The following is an 18189-nucleotide window of genomic DNA, read 5'->3' as shown; positions in this document are numbered from 1 at the left end:
CACTCCACACAGACACCCTTTCTGTGCTTCCCTGCAGCACCTAGCAGGTGACAGTGCAGGGACGTTCATGCACTCTTGCACATACTGCAGGATTGTTCCCGATTGCTGTGCCTTTTGAAGCTCTGGGGAGTGAGCTGTAGTCGAGCAGGGGCACTGTGTGGAATAGGTGAATAAATAACTGATTGCCATCTCTGTCCCAGTCATATTGCATTTGCATAGTGAACTAGTGTATCATAAAGGTTTCACTGAGGGCATGGAGGGTCAGAGCTGGTTGTAGGGTCCCATTATTGGAGAGACAAGTGGGTATTTTGGAACCCTATTTAAAAAACAGACAAGCATCCAGGGGCTAGTTAGACCCTTTGGAAAGCTTAGATTTTGAGTTTAAAAAAAGTAAAATGTGGCTACTGTGTCAGTATTTTGCTAACTAATAGTTTATTTAAAGGATGAGGACTGTAGATATGGTACATATTTTGGTCTTTCTGACAATAATTTGAGGCCCCCTGAAGATTGTTTGGGGGTGCAGTTGTCCCCTTTGCCCCAGACCTGTGGAAGATTTAGTATAAGCTCCTGGGGCAGGGACCTTGTCTTCTGAAGTACTGTACACCCTTCCAGCATGTTAGCCAGACAGCCTTCTAGGTCTCTCTTTATATTACCTATATTCACTGAGGTTCAGTGCATGGTCATCTAAAGATCTTCTCTTTTAGTCTACCTTCACCCTGGACTTATGATGTTGGTGGCAGTGGCTCCAATCTCTTTACCTCCTTACATCCTGGCCATGGAGGGGTGGGCAAGCAGGGCGGTCATCCTGAGTGCTGACTTTAAGGTGGCACCATCGTGCTGTTCCGTTGGGCGTTTTTCTGAGGGATATGTTTCAGCTGTTCTGGATATTTATCTACGCTGACCCTCCCAGCCCTTTTCCCAGAAAATGCAATGTATTCATTGACTGGATTTGGGATACTGGAGCCCACTTTCCACATCAAACACATCAGTTGTGCTGTACACTGCTCACTTCCATACTGACAGCTGGGAGACAACAGCCAGTTCACATGCAGCTGGCTGAGTGAAAGCCATGACTGTATGAGGGGTGCTTAGTGCACCATCTGGAATCACTTGTAGGGAGGGGAGAAGGGTTGTTTCCCAGTGGATGTGTGTTCACATCACTTTAAGGACCCCCTCGTTGGCAGTTTCAGCAAAAAGACCAAAAGCTGATGGGCCACGGAGACTGAACATCCTGCTGACCCCCCAGATGTGATCTGAGGGGGGATTTGGGGAAGTTTGGACTGATGATACCTGTTCTGTGAAGATACAAGTCTTCAGGCTCCAGGGTGGTCAATCCTGTACCTTTCACAAGCATTAATTTCCCTAAAAGGAAAGAATACAGGAAGCACCAACACAAGCCAGACAGACTACAACCTCAATCCAGTGTACTAATAATACTTAGCTCTGTACATTACTGTAATGTTACTTACATTAACTAATAAACCCTAACACCCCTGCGAGGTAGGGAAGTGCTATTGTCCCCATTGTACAGATGGGGAAACAGAGGCACAGAGAGGAAAAGTGACTTGCCCAAGGCTACACAGTAAGGCCTTGGCACAGCCAAGATAAGAATTTAGGTGTTCCTGGCTCCCAGCCCCATGCTTATTTCTCTAGACCATGCTGCCTCTCTGGAGATTAGGAACCCAGGAATCCTTTCTAAAAGTAATGTGTGGAATTGCTGACTATTCACAATTTTTATTGGCAGATAATTATTCCACAGTTTAAGCCCCAAACTGTGCAGTGCACCTGACACCTTTCAAAGTTCCACAGCATGCCCAGAACCCACTCCCCCAGCATTGGGGCTGCTGTTTAAGAGTATCACAGGGTGCTCTGTGCTTTTATTAAAAGGATGTTTAGACTGGCTTTAATTGGCATTCGTTCTGGAGTGCGTGAACTCCTATAGGGCCTTAAAATACAGAGCTGGAGAGGAAGGCACAGGGGAACTGGTGAAAGGGGAATCTGCTTCCCCCTCCTGAAGTGGCCAACAGCTCTCTTAGTTTTCTGGCTCTGTAGAATTCCAGTGACAGCTACCAGTAGGAAATGCTTGTCTCCAGTTTGTTAGTTGGTAAATCATAGCCTCAGAGATGTTTTCTTCAGTGCAGCATTGCAGCAAGCAGTCAGCCCAAGGCTAAAGATGTGCCTCTCATCACTTCCTCCAACCTTTTGCCACTGTCCCGGAATCAGGCAGGCTGCAGCCACTGTGCTCTCCCACTGAGGGGACTGGGTTATGATCACTGTGCTGCCAAGCAGCCAAACCCAGAGTCCAAGTCTCTTCTAAAACTGGGATTAAATTAAGAGCGCCAGAGGGAAGATGGAGAGATGGGGACAGGGTGAAGCAAATGGAAAGATCTACCCAATGAGCATCTGGGAAGGAAATGTCCCCCTTGTCACTGAAGCAGGTTCCTTTTTACAAGGCTTCTTTCTCCCTCTGGGAACATCTGCTAAGCTTCATCTCCGTCAGCTGGATATACCGTATGACATTGGTATCTGCAGGGAAAGAGGACACATGCACCCGCTGTGATTACAACTTCCAGTGAGAAACTTACAAAAAGCTACACACGCTCCTGTTGCTGTTCGTCATGACTCCTTTTTATATATACTGCACTTGAAGTTACCAGGACATAGGAACTGTGCCCCCAAGAAAGGCCCTCTGGTCCAGTACCATGTCACCTATATGGAACAGAAATCTGATCTTTGCTTGCTATCCCCGCTCTTAAAATCTTTGTCCAGACCTTGGTGAGCTCTTGCTCTGACTATTGTAACCTTCTCCTCTCCCACCTACCTTCTGCCTTCTCCCCAGTCCATTCTATCCAATACCCCAAAGTCATCATCTCCTATTGCTTTCTGATAAAGTTCTTTCTATGGGCTTCCTGTCTCTCAATGCATCATATTCAGGTTTCTCATCTTCATTTACACAGCTCTATACATTCTTGCCCTACCTACATCTCTTCTCTTACTTCTTTCAACTCCCATGTTCAATTTATCTCCTGCTCCTGGTTGCTCACTTTCTGCCAGGCTGCCACTACGCCTAGAAAGTATCCCTCTTTTGGCTGACCAAGTTACCTCTCTCTTCTCCTTCAAACCCACTTCTGGGAATCCTTCCTAGCTTCTCCCCTGAAATAGTCCCCACACTTGCACTATTGTTCTTTCTGCTGCCGTGTCTGTTTTGGACAGTAAGTTCTTGGGGGCAAGGAATGTGTCCTGTTCTCCATTTGCAGAGTGCTGTGTGAGTCTACAGTGCGGTATAGGTGAGAAATTGAAAGCCTATTTCCTGGATAACTGTGCACTGCTACAGCATGTATAATGTATGTGGTTTTTAATCCCTGACCCCAGCTGTGAGAGGATCTGCTTGCTCGGAAGCATGAGGACAGCTATCTTGTGTCATTACTTATCTCTAGTTGACAGGTTTCAGAGTAGCAGCCATGTTGGTCTGTATTCGCAAAAAGAAAAGGAGTACTTGTGGCACCTTAGAGACTAACAAATTTATTTGAGCATAAGCTTTCGTGAGCTACAGCTCACTTCATCGGATGCATTCCGGTTCATATGTATCTAATCCTTCCTCAAATCCCCTTGAAGTACTTGCTTCAGTGATGCCCTACAGCCCTGTAGCCAGATAGCCTTTGCTTAGTGCAGTGGTCCTCAAACTTTTTACCCTGTGCCTCCGCACCTCCCAGAGCCAGGAGCAGGGGATGCGGACGGGGTAAGTTGGCTGAGGCTGGGGCAACAGCTAGGGGCAGGGACGGAGCCAGAAGCGGATCCTCGGCCAGGAACCGAGGCCAGCAAGTGTGGAGCTGGCAGCCAGGGCAACCAGCGCGCAGCTCTGGGCACAGGGCCGGCAGCCAGGGCCCCATGTGCGGGGCAAGCAGCCAGGGCCAGCAGCAGGCGCTGGGGCCAGGAGCGGAGCTGAGTAGTGCTTCCTCCTTGCCCCCTGTGGAGGCTGGCCTGGGCCCCAGCTATGCCCCCCAAATGTTCCTCTGGCTTAGTGGAAGGAGAGGGAGGATGTTTTCACTTACACAGCAACCTAGGATAAAGTTGGCTGAGAAATAAGAATGCAAAAAGAGAGAATTTTCATTGATATTGTCATTCAGAAATGGCTCCTTGCTGCCAGTCTTCCTTATAAGGCCAACCAAGGACAGTTTAAGTAAATTTGAGGCCCTGTGAAATCAGTCAATTAGGCTACTGTGTGCCAGACCCAAGATTCAGTGTGCAACCTCCTCTCCCCTCAGCTCCTCATGACCTGCCCAGACCTGCTCTACTACACCAGCTGGGGGTGGAACCTGCAAAGGGAGAAAAGAGGAACAGGTAACGTGTCCAACACTGGTGGGTGGGTTTGTTGTGTGCACTGAGGAAATTGTGGATGGCAGCTTTCCTGTAAAAATGGGGAGGGGAAAACAGTGATAAGCCCCAGCCAGGCCTGTTGAGATAAGCAAGACACATCCAGCTACCCCAAGGAGCTCCTATTGCGTATGAGGCAGCACCTGAGCACCACTGGGAGGTTCTCAAGCTCTCCTAGGTGGGATGCGTTCCCCCTTTCAAGAGTCATCTTCAGCTGCAAGGTCTGGCAGCTTTGATTCAGTTGTCATGGAGACTAAACTATTTCCTCACCCTATGCAGGTCAGGTCTAAGGTACATTCAGAGGGCAGCATGAGGAAGCTGTCTGCATTATATCTGTTCTGTGGATAAAGCACTTCCATGTCCTGGGCTGCTAATTCAGAATATTTCACATTCTCTTTAGGTCCTGAACTAAAACCCTGGAACCTAAAAGCCCCAGACACTGGGAAATTCAGATGAGGGTCTGGATCTGAATGTTGCAGATTTGACCCATCTTTCTAAAAGACAAAAGCAGTGAATATGCAACGTATGTGACTCCAAATAGAACGGGGAGGACAATACCAGCTCAAACACCCTCTTTGTCCCCTGCACCCTTATTCAAATATCCATATCCTCTGCTGCTCCAGGAGCTGATGGGTTACAACCTGTATGAGCCTCCCTATTGCACACATCTTGCACCTTGAATGTCTGCCCAGTGAAGGTGATAAGTGATAATTGAGTAAGCATGCTAGGAAATCACACCTGCCCAGGCTTGTAGGGACCAGCTGGATGCCTGACTGAGGGGAAGAGACAGAGTTCAGTGCATGATTGGGCAATCAGAGGCCACATCTGCCTCCAGTTTGATGGGTAAGAGAGTCAGTGACTCATGGCACAAATTCACCCACATGGAAAATTTCTCAAATGCTTTCTCCTATACCTCAGGAGCCAGGGGCAGAACAGAATGTAGCAAGGTATGTGGCAGGAGACATTCTTACTGCAGGTTACCTAGAACTCTCCCAGGCAAGTCATGACATAGTCTCTCAAGCTCACTTTTGTCAGAGAAAAATATACATAGCAGTTGGTTACAGACCAAACAGAACCCTCTTTCTCTGCCTTTCCTTTGTTACTAAATAATAATTCTCTGCGCATTTTACCTCCTCGTTTTGGAACATTTCAATGCATTGTATAAACACTAATGAATTAAGCCTCTGTGAGAGAGGGAATGATCCCTTTACAGGTGGCAAAATCTTAGACACAGAGAACTCAAGTGCCTTGGCCGAAGTCTTACAGCAAGGTATTAGCAGAGCTGGATATAGAACCCAGACTTCTTGATTCTCAGGACTGTGCTCATGCTAGTATATAAAAACATACCCTCTAACGGAAAGTCTATTGCTTTCCTTGTTGTTTTGGATTAGTGACTAGATAGAGCCTAGTGGTTAATGCTCTGTGATATCATGACTGTGATCTGATTTGATCCCCAGTCCTCCTAGATCACACAGATAGAAGTACACAGAAGGCAGACTCTGTGGCTAGAGTGCTACTCTACTCTGTTGGAAAACTGGGTTTTATTCCCAGTCTTTGTATTTCCCTGCTATGAAATAAATAGAAGGGGCTGGGTCCATGTAACCTAATTGTTGGCATTCTATGTGACCAGAAGGTCAGCTCAAGTTCCTTCTTTACTGCCAATTTCTATATGCTGTGACTAGAAAAAGCGATGGATAGGAAGAGGTAGAACATAATATATGGTGAGGCCAAGGCTTCTCTGAAAACAAAGAGGCTCGTAAGTAAAACTGATATTTGGCTGCTTCAAAGTTCAAATCACTTTCAACTATGCTATGTGCTTTTATCAGCTTCTGATCACAGAGTTTATGGAAAACTGCAGATTACTTTAATTATGTAAAAATTGACTCCCCTTTCCAAATTGTCTCCTCTAATGAGAGGAGTTACACAATTCTATTTTATTCCATTCAGCTCTGTTTGTGATTGAGGGGGGAGGGTAGAGAAAAGGCCAATCCCAGCTCTGCTAACTTTTGATGGGGAATAAATAGCCTTAAGGGATTTGCTGTACTGACACTTTAGAACAGGGAAACCCTGTGTGAGTGAATTCCTGCTTGCCATTTAAAAATTCCTTCTGTCAGACAGAGTAGTTTTTCAGTGATTGATCTCTAAATCACCCCTTATTAGAGAGATACATTGCACAAAACAAGATCATACTAATACTCAAAGTGCTTTACAACCACTAATGAACTGACCCTTCAGAGGTAGGGAAAAGTGCTTATCTCCATTTAACAGAGGGGGAAACTCGGACAAGAGACGTTAAGTGACTTATCCAAGATCATACAGTGAGACTGTGGCAGAGCCAGGATTAGCACTGAAGTCATCTGACTCCCATTACTGTGCTTTAACAACCCCATCCTCCTTCCTTTCTACGTACACTCTGAATTACTTCCCTTTCCCCTACTATATCCCCCAACTTTCACTAAACAGCCATAAATAAAACAGAGTAACGACCTGAAATGTCATAGTAACTGTAAATAATACTAGAGAAGGATCCAGGCTGCAGAGTGCAGATCCAGAGCTGTCCTTCCCCTGAATTAAAGGCAGTTTGGGCCACCCCCTAAGTATCATTTTGGCTGCTGTGGTGCTTGAGGCCATTGCTGTTGAATACTTAAGTATTTATCTTATAAAGAGATGAGCTGCAACCAGACCATGTAATATTGCAGGGAATAAACAGCAGAAAAGCATGCAGTAAAACTAGGAGGAAACCGATTCAGATAATATAAGGACAGACTGGAAATTTTGACTGAAATTTGAAACTACTCTGAACCTTAAAGAGCAGGATAGCTTTTTATTTGACCCCTACCCCCTCTCTTTTTTGGGGTGTGTGTGTGAGTCTCTGCATTTCCTGGCTCTAGCTGGAACTGAAAGCAGGAGGTGAAAACTATAGATTAGATGGGGTAAACTGTGCCTTTAAGCACATTAACTGAGCAAGGGGCACATGCACAGCTGTACTGACCAAAGGCTTGAGGCATTCTGTCCATACATGACAGATGGAAACAGAATGCCTCATGGAAGATTCCAACACTCACTACACCTATTATTATTATTTTTTTTCTAAGTGTACACTCATGCTTGCCTTTTTCTCCATGTCCTCACTCCAGCTGAACCCAACTCCTTTGGGGCATCAAGCACTGGCAGCTGTGTTAGCCAGCCTCCCTGCTCCACCTTCTGCTAAGGGAGCACTAGCTGCAGCATTCTGCCAGGACTCGGGGCCCAGACCAATTCCCTTTCCACACTCGTGCTGGAGAAATCACTCTGGGCTTATGTTTGTGTATGGCATCTATTTCCATTACATTTTCCTTGGATCCTTATAACTTTTCCCTTATTTTCACAGAACTGTTTTTAAAAAAATACACTTCAGTGGGTTTAATCTCTATGCCTACGTGGAGACGTGACATAAACTCTTCAAATATATATGTCAAAAGGCAGCCAAAGCTGGCACCAGTAAGTCATGAATAATAGAGCCAGAAGGTCAAAGCTGCTCTGTGTTACTAAAGCGAACAGTCCTAGGCCATGTGCTCAAGAGCCCGTTACTTTTGTTTGGAAAATGTAAACAACACAATAGTTACACTACTGTCCTCTGATTTGGAGCACATTACTACAAGGGCCAAGAAATCTCACAGGCTGGTTTAAATATGCAACCATCATGCTGGCAGAAAATGAAACAATGTTGTTGTTGTTACTGGGCAAATAGGTGGTGGGTTCCTGAACAGGGACCTAATTGATTCCATGGTAAAAGTTAAAGAACATGGACTGGTGACTGGGGGAGAGGAAGGTGCCTGTCTAGTGGGGCACAGAGAGAGACCTGCCTCCACTGAGATGATGGAAGGTGTGGATGTAAGCAACTCCAAATGATCTCCTTTGGAGAAGATGCAGGTGTGTCCTCCTGATGGTCATTTTCAGAGATACAGGAATCCCTGGGACTGAGGCAGGGAAGGCAGTGGGGAGATACACACATCTCCACATGGTTCCCTTCTTCTTCTTCTTCTTCTTCTTCAATAAAAAGAGGTTGGAAATCTCCTTTACAATGGTAGCATCCCTGCAATACCACCATCTTCCAGGCTCTGCTGAAAAGCTTCAGACAATGTCCCTGCAAAGCTGCTGTGCTACCAATGAATTCTTGAAAGGAAATAGAACTAGACACAGTAGGCCATATTCATTCCTGGTGAAATTAATGCAGTTAAACCAGAGATGGATTTGGTTCAATTAAAGGAAGAGCAAAGGCTGTCAGTGTGAAAATGTTGTGGCTACCAGTACCTGTTGGCTGTCGAGACCTTGCTTCTTTCAAGTAGTCCAGTGCCTTGTTGAAGTCACCGAGGTGGTAGAATGCTACGCCTGATCGATAGAGAGCCTTGAAGTTCTCTCCTTCCTTCTTAAGCACTTTGAGGCAATACTCCTTGACTCGCTCATAATTCACCAGCTCAGCCTGGAGCAGACATGCTGCAGGACATGAGAACAGGGAGAGAGAAATGAACAGGGGCTGTTAGACTTTTATTCCTTCACCTCCCCAGTCAGTGGGAAGAAGATAAAGGTTGAGCTAGGGGTATGGCTCCAAAAGATATGCAGTCAAATAGTTTAAACACCAAATCCAGCTTCTCAAACTGAATACAAAGGTTTTATTTTTGGAATTTCAGTGAGGATAGGTTGTTTGTTTTTGCAAGGGGAGCAGGGATTTAAACCCCTCCTGCTACAGAGTTGGAACCCCAAGTCCAATAGTTTTGGGCCAGTGAGAAACAAGAAGTGAAGCTGACTATAAACAGAAAGGAACACAGACTCCAAGAACAAAAAGGACAAAAAATGATTACCCCACCTCATAAAAGTAGAAAAATAAACTAGATTCAATTGTTTTACAGTTTTAATAATCCAAGGTTATCAAACATACAAGAAAGAACTCTATTTTATAAATATGATGTTTGACAGTGACCTTTAACTGCCTCTTATCCAGTGGATTAGAAGTCAGGCAGTAAAGCTAATGGCACGGAAATCTTTGAACTGATCCCTGTGGTGGCACCTTTCAACAGAAGATCTGAAAGCCCAAACAGCGGAACTGATCCTGCAGCCTTTCCTCATGCCAAAAGTCCCACTGATTGCTTACTGAATAAATAAATAAGGATTGTATGATTGGGCCCGTTACCCAATTAACTTCATATTAATAAATATAAACTCCTACCAGGCATGGGAATGTTTAATACCCATCTTAACCAATGGGCAAAATGAGGCAAAAAGATGATACAGGACATGCCAGGATCAGGGTGAATCCATAGACAGCTGGGAATAGAACCAGGAACAGTCTCTCACTCTAGCCATCAACACCACTTGCCCTAAACTGGAGGCTTGCATTGCTGTGTGCCCTGCTAGCAGGCACCAGGCACAGACAATGAAGACTGGCTGCTCAGCTGGAGGAGACAGCCCCACTCCTGTTCAACTCGAGATGGGGCTCTAGAGCTCCCTCTCCCCTCCCTGGCTGTGTTGAGCTCACTCTCTCTAGTGGAAGAAGCTTCAGCGCTCTTCTTTTCCCCACTCCAACTACTTCCAATGCTGCCAGCACAGGAGGATGAAAGGGGATCCAGAGCTCCACCTTCCTTTGTTGTCCCTGGTGTCACCTGTAGTGTGGGTAAGGGGAAGGAACGAGTACTGTTCAGCAAACAGAATTTCCATCCCATGGGAAATTCCAGTATTTCAACATTTGGGTTCCTCCCGAAATAGGATGAAAAACTGAACAGTTTAAAACTTCCTCAGGACAAAAAAAATCCCCAAAAGATTCAGGTCAGAAATCTCTTAATGGAAAAAATGCCAACATTTTAAAATGTTGATTTTTAATCAAACATTTTGTTGTGAATCTTCCCCACCAAAAATTTGAAAAACTAAGTCAAAACCAACATTTTTCCTGTGAACAATTGACAGTTTTCAATTTCACTGAAACCTTATTGATCAAAAAAAGTCCATCAGCATGACTCTATGAGGGAACTCCAGGGCTCACCCTTCCTGAACCATTCTGCTATTGTCTGCCAATCTTGTGGGGGAGGAGTCCAAAGGCTACCACTTCCCCAGCCACTGCTACTGCTTCTGTCCTTGGGGGAGTGAGAAAGGGAGCTCTGGGTCTCCCCCTTTCCTTCGGAGACTTCATTCATAGGTTTTAAATGTCCGCTCTGGCTGTCATTGATTCTACATGCAGAAAAAACCTGGCAGGAACATTGACCACCTGTGTATGTTAGTTTTGATTTAAACATCATATTCTGGTAGAGCCTCATGGCTCTAAGCAGAAACTCCTAATCATGTGTTCCTCACAGATAGTTGCTGTCGGTAGAGAAGAACATAGTATATTTCAAAGCACCTACTCACTGACTATTTGAGTAGTAAAATTATTTCTTAAAGCTCAAAGGCATTTCCGGATCCAGTTTTGTCCTTTCCTATTTGTCCAACATTGATTTTCTTGCTGCATTTCTAATGGAGCTTGAAATGAATGTGCCTTTTTTTCTTTATTTTTTTAAAGCTTCTTATAAAAATGGTTGTGTGAATTTAGTGCTGGCTTGACAGCCCTGGAGACAGGAGTCCTGTATTTATCCACTGAACAGGTACAGCACTGGGAGTAGCTTCCCACATGCTGCCCATCCAACATGCCCTATCCTGTTCTGGAGAGACCAGCTCTTGGAGTGGAAGGGGAGTGGGGGTTTAGTCTCCCCGGTTCTTTTACTCCTTGATCTCTCCAGTTACAGTAATAGAAGTGTTTCTGTAAAAATGACACACTTACTCAGATTATCTCAAATATTCCATAGCCAAACTTGCTCCATTGATGACTTTTTTTTAAACTGGCAGTTCCACAAACTCAACCTGTATTCTGAAAATCCAGCTGGGCTCCTTCTTGTGACATTAGCAATAAAGATTCTGCAAACATAATTTAGCTGCTGCTGGTTTTGCTGATGCACGAGACATAGTGGAGTTGGTTCTGTGGGGCTAACATAATGGATACTTGTTTGTCTCAGCAACGTGACCAGATTTGACTGGGAAATGCAGGAAATAGCTATGGTGAGTGAGAAGGGGCCATTCTGACTGTCACTTTTCTAACTATATTTCTCAAGGGAGTGTCCCTTACAAATATTTAGAGCATGTATTCTTATACTCACTTTGCTTCATTAAGAACCATCTCCTTTGTCCATAATATAAGAGATTAGAGATGACTGTGGATATGATTACTTTATAATGTACATCTTGAAGCTGTTAATAATACATCTTTTTAAAACTTTCTTCCTAAGTCGGTCAGGGAAGAATTGTTTTTAAAAAGTTGTTATTCCTAAATAGACTTGTCTGTCTATGGCTGGCAGTGTGTGTTTACGGTATCAAACATTTCATCACCCTGGCTCTCTGTGGAATAGGTCTCCAATGAGGCTTTTCAGGTACAGGCTGTTCTGGAGGAGACCAAATGAGACTGTGGTTTATACAGACCTTCCTTCCGCTCCCTTGATATCAAACTGATATCAAAGCCCTACACAACAACCTTTACAATACGTCTTAAATGCTTGGAAGAATGTGCCATTCTTGAAGAAGGACTTTTCTTTCCAACTTGGCATGTAGGGAATCTTTTCCAGTGGCAGTGTTGTCTAATGGTTAGCCTATTCTGGCTGAGTTCTATTCTCAGCTCTGCTAGTGACTATGTGAACTTGGGAAACATAACCTCTTTGCTTCTGTTTTACTCATCTATAAAATTACACTCCTCACAGCAGAGATGCTGGAGCTATTTTTATAGTGGGGGTGCTGAGAGCCACTACGTTATTGTCTATAGGCACCGACTCTGTGGGTTCTCTGGGGCTGAAGCATCCACAGGGAAAAAATGGTGGCTGCCTCCCACCCACCAGCAGCCCCCCCAATCAGTGCCACCACCTCCCCCCAGTGCCTCCCACCCGCCAATCAGTGCCTACCTCTCCCTCCCAACACTGTTTCGTGGCATGCAGGAGGCTGGGGGGAGGAGTGAGGATGCAGTGCGCTCGGGGAGGGGATGGAACGGGGCAGGGGTGGAGCAGGGACAGGAAGAAGCAGGGCGGAGGTGTGGCACTGCGGGAAGGGGTGGCGTGGGGCAGGGACTGGAGCAGAGCCAGGGATTAACATTCCCGGCACAATGAAAAGTTGGCACCTGTGGTCTATAAAGTACTTTGAGATCATGCGGTGAAATGTACTACAGGAGGGCAAGGTACTCTCACTAGCAAAAGCTCTGAGGGAGGTCCCTGCCCACCTAACTTTGCAACTGAATGTTACTATCTAAGTAGAGATGTGTGGAACGTGGCCACTTTGGTTCAATTGTCTAATTCTGCACAGCGTAGGCTTAAACACCCCAAATCTACAGCTTGCACCATTGTTGGCCCCTGTTGGCAATGGTGGGAAGTTTAAAGGAAACATGGCTAGAGTAGTTAAGGCCCTGGGAGTTTCATTTTGAGGAACCCCAAAAATTCAAAGCAAAGCGCATCTGAAACTGCCCCGTTTCATGTTTTTCAGTAGAAATCTCCCCAGCAGCCTTGGGGAACTAGCCAGTTTACTAAAACAACGCTGCTTAACCCAAAATTTTGTGAATTTTGGGGTAAATCTGGGCTAAGTTAGGGGTTTGTAATGAAATCTAAAATAAGGGTATTTGGGTTTTGGTAAAGTTGTTTAAGGTCTTGACTATGCTGGGATTTTTGCCACTGGTGTAGCTGCACCAGAGCAAACCTCTAGTATAGACACAATCTATACCAATGTCTAAAATCGCACTGCAGACCAGGCCTAAGATCTATCCACTTTTATGAAACAGTAAAAAGAGTGAGCCAAATTAGTATGGAAACCAGATTCGTATATCCCTATCCCTCTGGACCAGTGCACCTGGCATGTTCCTCAGGTGTAGTGCATTGTGTTAGTTATGATCAGAGATTCCACTTGCTGCTCTCCCAATAGGATTAAAAAATGCTTTGCCAGAGAGAATGTCTTGAGTCACAAATTTATGTTTCACACATTTCAGGGGTGTTTGGATCTGTGGTTTCAGGAAAGTCCATTATTATAGGCAGGGCTGGTAATAGGCACACCACCTATTATTAACGTTGCCAGGCACTTCCCATTATAAGATTTTTGTTTTCAGTTGCTTATAACTTTGCCAAACTTTAACAGTTTCAGATGAATTTTTCCATAATGGGTGTTGCCTCAGGAGGATTTTTTTTCCCCCCAGCCATAATGGTTCATCTATTTCAGAGAACAAGCCCAGGAAAAATAATTGTTTTCCCTCATTAAAACATTTTGATTTTTTTTTTTTAAAAAAGCACTAGTACCCCCATGCTTTGGAGTAGGGATTTGATATTTGTCGAGGGGGAAGGGGTTGTTTCAAGGATGTGCCTTTGTCATCCCTGTGAAAATCCCAAATTTGGACCAATTCTAAACCTTTGAAAACGCATGTTTCATACACACTGAGTACAAACTACTTAGATTTTAGTTGCTACATTCCTTGAAAATTCTGTCCATGCTGGATATGCTCCAGCCTGAGGTTAAGCATGACTTTCCGTGCAATTGCCCCTCTGGACTATTGCTCATGCTGGGTCCAGGTCTGGGTCAGGGTCCAGGCACCAGAACTGAGAGCAGGGAGACTGTCTTCTGTGCTCTCAGTGACACCCTCCTGACCCAGGATTTATGGAGTAGGAAGTTGCCTGAGTCAAATGGAGATGGGACAAGAACTGGCTCTTGGTGGCGTGGTGGGGAGTAAATTGGGACAAGGAACTTGGGGTGAGGGAGATGGGGAGCAGAAACTGGAAGAGAGGCTAGCAGGGAGCAGAGGAAAACTGGGACTGGAAGTTATGGTGGATGAGCAAGGAGACTAGGACTAGTAGCTGGGAAGAGAAATAGGTTGTGGGGAACTGGGAGCCAGCAGGTATTCAGGGGGATGGACCAAGACTGGATGAGGCGCTGGGGGAGACAGGGATGGACTGGGACTGAGAACCAGGGGTATGATGTGACAGGGGAGGGGAAACCAATCTGAGGAGGAGCTGGGCTGCAGGTAGAGAACTGGGACTGGCTAGGCAAAGAAACTAGGCCACAGAGCCTGGAGAGGGCCATTGAGATTGGATGAGGAGCCCAGGAAGGGATATGAGGCTTTAGGGCCAGTGGGGATGTAGGTGGGGTTCCTGTGGAAGAACTAGTATGTGACCATGTAATGAAAGTGTATATCACAATGCATACGCACAAGGGGATTGAGTTAAGCTTGCACAGAAACTTTAATTTTGGTATCTCCTAACTTCCAAGTGTCTAATTTTGCAACCTCAATAGTGTTCTTTTAATGTACGGTTTGTGTCTGTTTTTATATCTATATATCTATGGAGAGAGAGGGGGGAAAAAGACAGACACACACACAGGCCAGTTGAGAATCCAAACTAACTCAAGTTCGGGGTATTTGGAATCAGAGTTTTGTTCCAGGCCCATCTCTAGTATGCAGAGGGCCCCCTTTACGTGTAAACCTCACTTTTTAATCTCTACCAAATTCTTTGACAAGAATCCAAACTGGTAGGGGGAAAAAAAAGAGCCACAAGGGATGAAAAGGAACTTGAGAAACCTTTATAATGTGGGGGCAGAACAGAGGCTGTATCAGATCCTTCTCTTCCCCTACACATCAAGTGGGCTGTGCCTTTCAAAGATGTTAGCCAGAGTTCCCAACATACCCTCAAAGAGTGAAGATTAGAGGTATTCTTTGTTAGAGAAATGCCACATGCTGTAACCTCTAGATATGAATGAATCATTAGGATCTGAAGAGTTTCCAGACCAACTCTCTCCCATGAAATATTCCCCTTCCCCCTCCATATCGCAAGCCTGCAAACAAAGGTGATTTTCTGGCTAATTATAGCCATCTTGATAACATCTAGCAATAATCCAATTAGCTGACAACTAGTTCCTGGACTGCCTTAATGGGATGAGCAGGGAAAATTAAAGTGACAGTACAACTTTCTAGTAAGTAGCAGCTCTCATTTACTCCTCCTCTACACCTACCAAGGCTGTGTAAATATGCCTTCTTGTTATTACATGTAGGAGACTGTGTATGAAATTAGAATCCAGATTGTATGACATCTCTGCAGGGGCTGATTAATGCTAAATTAGGTGTGGATATTCCAACACTTTGTGGGTCTCAGGTAGCTGCTTCTTCCAAGCCTCCATTCATACATATCCTTTCAGCCTAGTTCTCTACTCCCAGACAGATTCTGACTGTTCCTCTCAGCTCAATCTTCCCGGACAGACTCTCTTGCCTAGCCTTCTAGGATGGGTTGTTTCTCTGCTGCTCCTGAGTCCTGGATATTCCTGCCATGTGATGCAAAGGGTCATTATGCTGCTGTCTGTAAGAGTCTGACTGGCACAGGTGAGCAATCATTATTGGTAAGGTTCATCCATTTGTAAAAATATGTTTCCAAACTCTTTTCAGAAACGTCACCCACTCCCTATCACCACAATTATTAATGCTGCATTTGTCTCCCTGATAGCCATCACTTCACAGCTAATTCCTAGCAGGAAGTCCTGCTTCAGGATATAGTTTGAGATACGGGAAATGGAGCTCATCATTTGAATGTGTAAACACTTAACTTGCAACAGCTATGAAGGTTTCTTGCCTTTCCCATGCATTCAAATGCTGCACTGGATCTTCTGTATCTCAGACTTTCAAGGGGGCAGCGGCCTATTTGAATACCAGTTATTCTTTTTTAAAAGTTATCTTTTTAGATAGTAATTTGTTTTTGTTGCGATTTATGCTTCTTTTTCATTAGCCGCAGTGACTAGCATTGCAGTTGTATGAAGCTGCAGTTTTCCTTTAGAACGAGACTAAAATTTGTATTGATTCATAGATTCATAGATACTAAGGTCAGAAGGGACCACTCTGATCATCTAGTCCGACCTCCTGCACAGCGCAGGCCACAGAATGTCACCCACCACTCCTATGAAAAACCTCACCCATGTCTAAGCTATTGAAGTCCTCAAATCATGGTTCAAAACTTCAAGGAGCAGAGAAGCCTCCCTCCAGTCAACCATGCCCCATGCTACAGAGGAAGGCAAAAAAAAAAAAACCTCCAGGGCCTCTCCAATCTGCCCTGGAGGAAAACTCCCTCCCGACCCCAAACATGGCAATCAGCCAAACCCTGAGCACATGGGCAAGATTCACCAGCCAGATACCCAGGAAAGAATTTTCAATAGTAAATCAGATCCCATCCATCTAATATCCCATCTCAGGGGATTTGGCCTATTTACCCTGAATATTTAAAGATCAATTACTTACCAAAATCCCATTATCCCATCATACCATCTCCTCCATAAACTTATCGAGTAGAATCTTAAAACCAGATAGATCTTTTGCCCCCACTGCTTCCCTTGGAAGGTTATTCCAAAACTTCACTCCTCTGATGGTTAAAAACCTTCGTCTGATTTCAAGTCTAAACTTCCTGGTGGCCAGTTTATACCCATTTGTTCTTGTGTCCACATTGGTGCCCAGCTGAAATAATTCCTCTCCCTCTCCTGTATTTATCCCTCTGATATATTTATAGAGAGCAATCATATCTCCCCTCAACCTTCGCAAAGATAACCCTAGTGGAATTACAGTCTAAGTTTTCAACTGGTTCTCATGGCTTCCAGTTGGCTTGGTAGTCTTTGGAGCACAGCAATGAGTATATTGGGCTACAGCTTCCTATAGTTACTGGCCCTCCAAATTAAACCAACAGAGGTCAACCAAAGTAGCCTAACAGAATTTCCACTAGGGCACAGCCAAAGGAATGGTCAAATGATGGCAGGCAGACGAGACAGACTTTGTGGCAAAATCCCTCTCTAAATGTGCAAAAATAAATGTTGTTCCAACAAAATAAAAATAAAAAGGTGACAGTAGAGAGAGGCCACAAACTAGAGCCTCTAATTCAAGCCCCTTTGAATGGAAAGGGGATTCAGGAGCTCTGCGTTCTAAGTGATTTGCATCCAGTAACACAGTGAGTCAATAGCAGAACCAAGAGCAGAGCCTGGTTCCCTGCAATAACTAGTAGGTCATGTTTCTTCCACAAACATTTTTCTCCCCTGCAGCCAGTCAGAGACAGGAGCGTCTCTTTTTTCTCTCTCTCTTTTGGTCACAGTTGCTATTGTTGTTCAGACAGGTTAAATCCTCTGGAGGTTTCCTTCTTTCTGACTCCACTTACAATTATCCCAGTAATCCCTGACCTAGCTTTATCTTTTAAAGTCAATACTCATCTAGCCCAGCTGCCTGTGTTTTGCCTTCTGAATCTATTCCAGAGTCCCTTTGTTATTGTTTCTCTCTGTCGAGCATTTTCCACCCACACTGAATCTTTCTCTCCCCAGAGGCCCAGTTCCATGTCACATACTCCTTCCCTGTTGCTTTATCCTCTTGTCAATGCCATTCAAATGCTTCTTTTTCCCACTAGTTCTACCACAGCCAACCATGGGGCTCCAGTCTCTTGTCTCATTTCTGTAGGACAACAGCAGATAATGTCTGAAGAGGGATCAACAAATTCATCAGATGTACCCTGACTCTGGATAGCAGGAAGGAATTTTAGGCAGAGAGTATGGCCATAGGGCTAGTGCTTAGAGTGCAACAAAAGGCTTGCTGCAGAGGCCAAAGTTCCCTGAATTTCTAGTTTATTTGGGCCAGCAAAACAGATCCTTGGTAGCAAGGTCCTGGACACCTATCTATTGGGCAAATAGCTTCTACAAGTATATATCGTGTGTGAAGTTAGGGGATCCTTTCTAATGAAAGGTGCTGCATTGCAGGAATAGCTATATGGCCAAAGCGAGGGCCTG

The 18189-nt window shown here is 44.8% G+C and overlaps 1 protein-coding gene across 1 annotated transcript in view; it reads right to left on the bottom strand.

Moving 5' to 3' along the window:
• Window positions 1-1549: 1549 nt before the first annotated feature.
• Window positions 1550-18189, bottom strand: part of TTC9 (tetratricopeptide repeat domain 9) — a 33240-nt gene continuing 16600 nt past the window's right edge. Inside the window, exons 2-3 of the mRNA XM_038407462.1 lie at window positions 8668-8850; window positions 1550-2526 (exon numbers count right to left, since the gene is read on the bottom strand). Of these exons, the coding sequence (XP_038263390.1) occupies window positions 2447-2526; window positions 8668-8850 (263 nt within the window). The 3' untranslated portion in view covers window positions 1550-2446. The remainder of the gene's footprint in view (window positions 2527-8667; window positions 8851-18189) is intronic.

Source organism: Dermochelys coriacea, chromosome 6 (assembly GCF_009764565.3).
Source record: "Dermochelys coriacea isolate rDerCor1 chromosome 6, rDerCor1.pri.v4, whole genome shotgun sequence".
Taxonomy (NCBI): Eukaryota; Metazoa; Chordata; order Testudines; family Dermochelyidae; genus Dermochelys; species Dermochelys coriacea.
Note: the sequence above shows the minus strand (reverse complement) of the source record. Positions and strands in the feature narration are given on the sequence as shown.